Below are 4,870 nucleotides of genomic sequence, written 5' to 3'. Positions count from 1 at the left end.
TCTCATTGACTATAGGAGAAATGTATGGATTAATATTCAAAAATAAAATACACCAAATATAACAAAGGCGACAAGACATGTGGAGCAATTTCAACAACAATAGTGCGCAAATGGGGTAATGACAACATGGATAATAGACAAATTATCATGGAAATTAGTTAGACCTAGAGGTAGTTTTGTTATTAATATTCAGATTGTAATATACCATCCCAGCCAAACCTGGTGCCTATTTATTTAAACCTTTTTACTGCTATAGAGAACAATCTCGATTTGTGTAAAAAAAAAAAAAAAAACAAACAAACAAACAAACAAACAAACAAACAAACAAAAACAAGTGATTGATGACTAGTTACTCAAAAAAAGTCTCAATAGAAATTTCTGTGCGAGACATAAAATATTAATACCTGATGGAAGAAATTCCGCGGGGCAATGAGCAAAACCTCGGAGCTATTGACAGGATAGCAAACCACCCTTGACCAACCCTGCAGGCCAGATCCACTTGTGCGTTCTCTCGCGGAATGGTTAGTCCTATTCCTGCTCAGTTGTCCTCGCCATTCCACAAGTGAATTAGAATGACAGTAACATGTGAGACCTACAAGCACAACTTCGTCATCACCAGCAGCTATGCTCGCTTGTCTGGTAAAAAGAAACAAACTAGGGGAATGCGATTTGATTACGCAAATTGCTAGAAGTTGTCATATTCCGTTGACGCATTAAGAACTTGGACCCAGCTGCAGCTCTTCGTACATTCTCTACAATTGCGAGACCAGGTCATGTTGGATTGCCTGCACTATGGAACAAGCCAGCTTGATCATTTTCTGGAAGTTCAGGCCCCCTACATCTTAATGTGTTAATCTTTCAGAGAGCAGAGCTTGGCACGACCAGTATTCCAGGGCGGATTGCTTAACAATTACTGGTGTTTGTGCATTGCAAGATTTTGAAGAGCTGAGATAGTAAAGCAGCTTGGTAAACTTCTGTTGACTGCCTTGGAAAGAGGTTCACACGGTTGCTTCTGTCATGTGCTTTGCACAGCTCCACACCCAGCCCTTATCACCACTGTTTTGACAGCACCGCCTTCAAACATGCATTCTGAATCTACTCATGCTGGGTGTTTACCAGCATGTTCCATGCGACGATTGGTGTATGATAACAAACAAATCAGAGAAAGACATGCCTAAAATGGGATGGATGGATCTTCGAAAATAGACATAGGGCTAGCCCACTTTATGTGCTATAACATAGAGATGATCTCGTTGTATACCAGCCTCTCACAACAGTTTGATACAGATTTTGTCTACGCTTACAATCCACCGCTTCTAGGATCAAACGGGAACATATATTTACTGTTCTGTTCTCGAAACATTGCAGAAAATTCAAGAAAAAATCCAGGAAATATATGGTAAAAGGGAGGAATACATTACTGCACAAAAGGACCACTAAATTTCCTTAGAAGGATGTCAGAAACACGACCCACTCTAAAGCTGACAGATTAAGAACCGAACAAACCAATCAGCACATGTCAAACATTTTCATTGACAATTTCTCTGACATGCATGTGCCCTAGCATACAAATCTGATTAGGTGACATAAACCACACTATCCCTCGATATCAGGTTCAGTTCACGGTCAACTTCAACTCTAAACACGGACTCCCAAAACAGTTAATTGCTACGTGAACTTCTGATCAAGCCACAAGATCACTACAACGGCAGGCTAACAGCTTCTCGAAAGACTACTCACAGCACCGTTGGCACATAGCTGAGGAAGTTCAGTGTTGTCTACCAGGGATAAATTTTCTAGTTTCAAAGTTGCCAATGTAAAACCTCATTGCGTCAAAGAGAATGATTCACACAATTATGGAAGCCCTAACAATGACTCTAATAAAAAGATGACTACAAATAGTTTTAAGCCCCACAGCAGCCCTTCTTCTTCAGGTCTGGGGCATTGCTGTCAAGTGGAACAATGTTCGTTCCCTGTCCAGGGCCTTCAGTGGTGTTCTCTTCTGAAGCCAAAGCTTTCTTGCTAACAATGCGGTAAATTTCTGTCAAAATCCTCTGGAATGCTTTCTCGACGTTTGTAGACTCCAAAGCTGAAGTCTCTATAAAGGAAAGCCCTTCTTTCTCAGAAAACGATTGAGCGTCATCAGTTGAAACCCCTCTTAAATGTTTGAGATCGGATTTGTTTCCCACCAACATGATCACGATGTTGGAGTCGGCATGATCTCTCAGCTCCTTCAACCATCTTTCCACATTCTCATAAGTTACATGCTTTGTGATGTCGTACACCAGCAGAGCTCCCACAGCGCCACGGTAGTATGCACTAGTGATAGCTCGGTATCTCTCCTGACCTGCCGTATCCCAGATTTGAGCTTTGATGGTCTTTCCGTCGACCTAATAAAATAAAGAAGGACACTAAAAGTTAGAACTTCCAGACAACAAATTCTTAGCTACGCGTCATCTAAGACATCACTAGATGACCAAAATCTGTCAACTATAATAGGAGGTGAGAAGAATTTAAAAATAAAGCGAATCATGATTTGTAAAATGAGGATACACCTTCCAATATACTTATACAACACACATACGCAAGAAACAAAATATTAAAAATTATACATACGAACGCACAAAAACAAAATGCATATCAGGAGAAGCTATTCTTTCGGGACCCAACACAAATAGAGATCGGGTACGATCCACATGTGGCATCCAAAATCTCAGAAATTACCGATCACCCCAAGAAAATCCTCCAAGACATTAGTTATGGCTCATAGAAAATGTGACTATCTTAACGAATGAGCTGCATTACACAGCGTTTGGCATCTACGTTACATGACAGATTCTTTCTCCGGGGGCTTCTACTCCAAATTACACACAATATCCTCTCCTAATGCATCATCAACACCCTCTACAGAAAGAGTCACAGCGATAATTAACTCAGGAAAGGGTACATTTACTACAGCAGACGGATGATACCTGAATGGAGCGAGTGGCGAACTCCACGCCAATGGTCGACTTGGACTCCAGACAGAACTCGTTACGAGTAAATCTGGAAAGCAGATTGGACTTTCCAACACCGGAATCTCCTATCAACACCACCTTGAAAAGATAGTCATACTCGTCATCCGCTTTATGCGCCATCTCCCAACCTCGTCTATGCCCCTCTTCTTGCTTGCAGAGGACGCTTTCTTGGCAAACGAGAATCTATAACAGCATTCCACCAAAAACCAAGCATCCTCACAAAACGGAACCACGGAACCCTCAAAAACTGAACACGACGAATACCACACAGATCTTTGCAAAGTGATAGACACAACTCCTACATACAGCTCTCAAACTTCCCAAAAACTGCATCACATATATCCGCTTCACGCCCAACACCTAAACTCCACACCATCACCATCACGATCTCTCTCACACACACACACAACTCACCTAATAAGAATGTGCAACGAAGGAAGGGGAGGTGCGATAAGCAAGAAAGTCCAGATTGGAAAAATCGACCGTCACACAGCAGCAAACTACACCGCTCAACCCTAGCACCGCATTACTGGTGCTGCACAGCTACGAAAAAGAACAGCGGAAGGAGGAGAATCAACTCAGCCAAAGTGTGTGTTGGGCTGCTAGGCTCCGTCACTGACGAGATCGCCAAGTTTGCTGACACGCAGTTCACGGATCTGCGCGGTGAAGCCTCGGAGCGAAGCGGAAACGTGGTTCTGTAACAATGAACAGAACAGGGACTTGTGAGAAGTGGGATCCAGGGACGAGGGAGGACAGTTCCGGTTCGAGTTCTTCTTCTTCTCCTTCCCCGTGAATTACTTGTAACTTACGCTTGTGGTCAACAAGGCCATTCATTCTACTCGTAGCCTTGTCCTCACCCCCTCCCTGGAATCGGTCCAAGGTAAAAATAAAACCCAGTTCAGCAAAGCGGAACGAGTTCCTGGCTGACCCTGACGGGAGCATGGGCCACCAGGGACCACCCACTGGCCCGTGAAGGACCGGTTCTGGTGGATTGCTCAATCCATTTTAAACTTTGTTGAGAATCTTCATCATCCATCGCTGCTGCAAAAATGACTTGCTCAATGGAGATGGAATTTGAATGAGCCCTTGTGCTTTGTTTACAGTGGGCCCCATGTTCTCCTTTGCTCGAATCTACCAGAATGATAACTTTCTCTGGACTGTGCCAAAGCAAATGTGTGTGTGCAGTAATCCTGCAATGTTGGGTGTCTTAGTTCATTATTACGCAAAATGGGCATAGACAACTCAGTCACTCCTACATCGAGGCAACACGATATTCCACGAGAGTTCCAGCTACATAAAAGCTCTCGTCACCATAACTCATCCATCAACTCCCCGTTCTTTTCTAACCCCCTCCTGTCTGAATGCCAGCACGCAATCACTTCTCACAAACAACTCTTCAGCGACCGACCACCAAAGTTAATCACTACGCGCTGGATCAGCAGAGACCGATAAATTCCCCATCAGGTTAATGCCACATCAACCAAGCATGTTTCAGCATACGCACCCTAAAAAAGTGCAATTGTTGCCGAACCCAGTTCACGAATCTCACGCTTCATGTCACCTGAACTCACTTCACTGCATTGGGAAAATGGCCGGGGGCTTGATGGCCTGCAGGAGCTGATCCCAACCTTCTTGTCCTCTTAAAAGTGTGTTGACGATCACACATTTGTGCGCATTCTCTCAAAATTGAGCAAATCCAGTATGTGATTGCGAGCGTGTGTTAGTTCCGATGATTTCTGGTAGTGTGCTGCATCGATTCCGCCGCATCTTCGAGGCAAAATCGATGATTGGGGGGCTAGGTTGCTGCGGGATTCGATGTCTACACTTTCCTCATTCATTCAACTCCGACAATG

General features: G+C 43.7%; 1 protein-coding gene across 2 annotated transcripts; it reads right to left on the bottom strand.

Annotated features, from left to right (window-relative positions):
• Positions 1 to 1,489: 1,489 nt before the first annotated feature.
• Positions 1,490 to 3,741, bottom strand: LOC112288485 (ras-related protein YPTC6). 2 transcript variants are annotated; one of them, XM_024532686.3, is made up of 3 exons: positions 3,432 to 3,741; positions 2,973 to 3,200; positions 1,490 to 2,390 (listed from the first exon to the last, which is right to left on the bottom strand). In XM_024532686.3, exons 2-3 carry the CDS (start codon positions 3,135 to 3,137, stop codon positions 1,905 to 1,907), a joined length of 651 nt encoding a protein of 216 aa, XP_024388454.1. In that variant the 5' UTR covers positions 3,138 to 3,200; positions 3,432 to 3,741; the 3' UTR covers positions 1,490 to 1,904. The 2 variants fall into 2 exon arrangements, with proteins under 2 accessions (XP_024388454.1, XP_024388461.1); XM_024532693.3 differs by having other exon boundaries at positions 3,596 to 3,741.
• Positions 3,742 to 4,870: the final 1,129 nt, after the last annotated feature.

Source organism: Physcomitrium patens, chromosome 1, assembly GCF_059467195.1.
Source record: "Physcomitrium patens ecotype Gransden chromosome 1, ASM5946719v1, whole genome shotgun sequence".
Taxonomy (NCBI): Eukaryota; Viridiplantae; Streptophyta; class Bryopsida; order Funariales; family Funariaceae; genus Physcomitrium; species Physcomitrium patens.
This window is presented reverse-complemented; position numbering and strand designations above follow the sequence as displayed.

Excerpts from the sequence above, each read along its gene's own strand:
- LOC112288485 (XM_024532686.3), bottom strand. The coding sequence starts at position 3,137 with ATGGCGCATAAAGCGGATGACGAGTATGACTATCTTTTCAAGGTGGTG. Across the intron at positions 2,391-2,972 it reads TCGCCACTCGCTCCATTCAG|GTCGACGGAAAGACCATCAA; the intron begins GTATCATCCGTC and ends TTATTTTATTAG.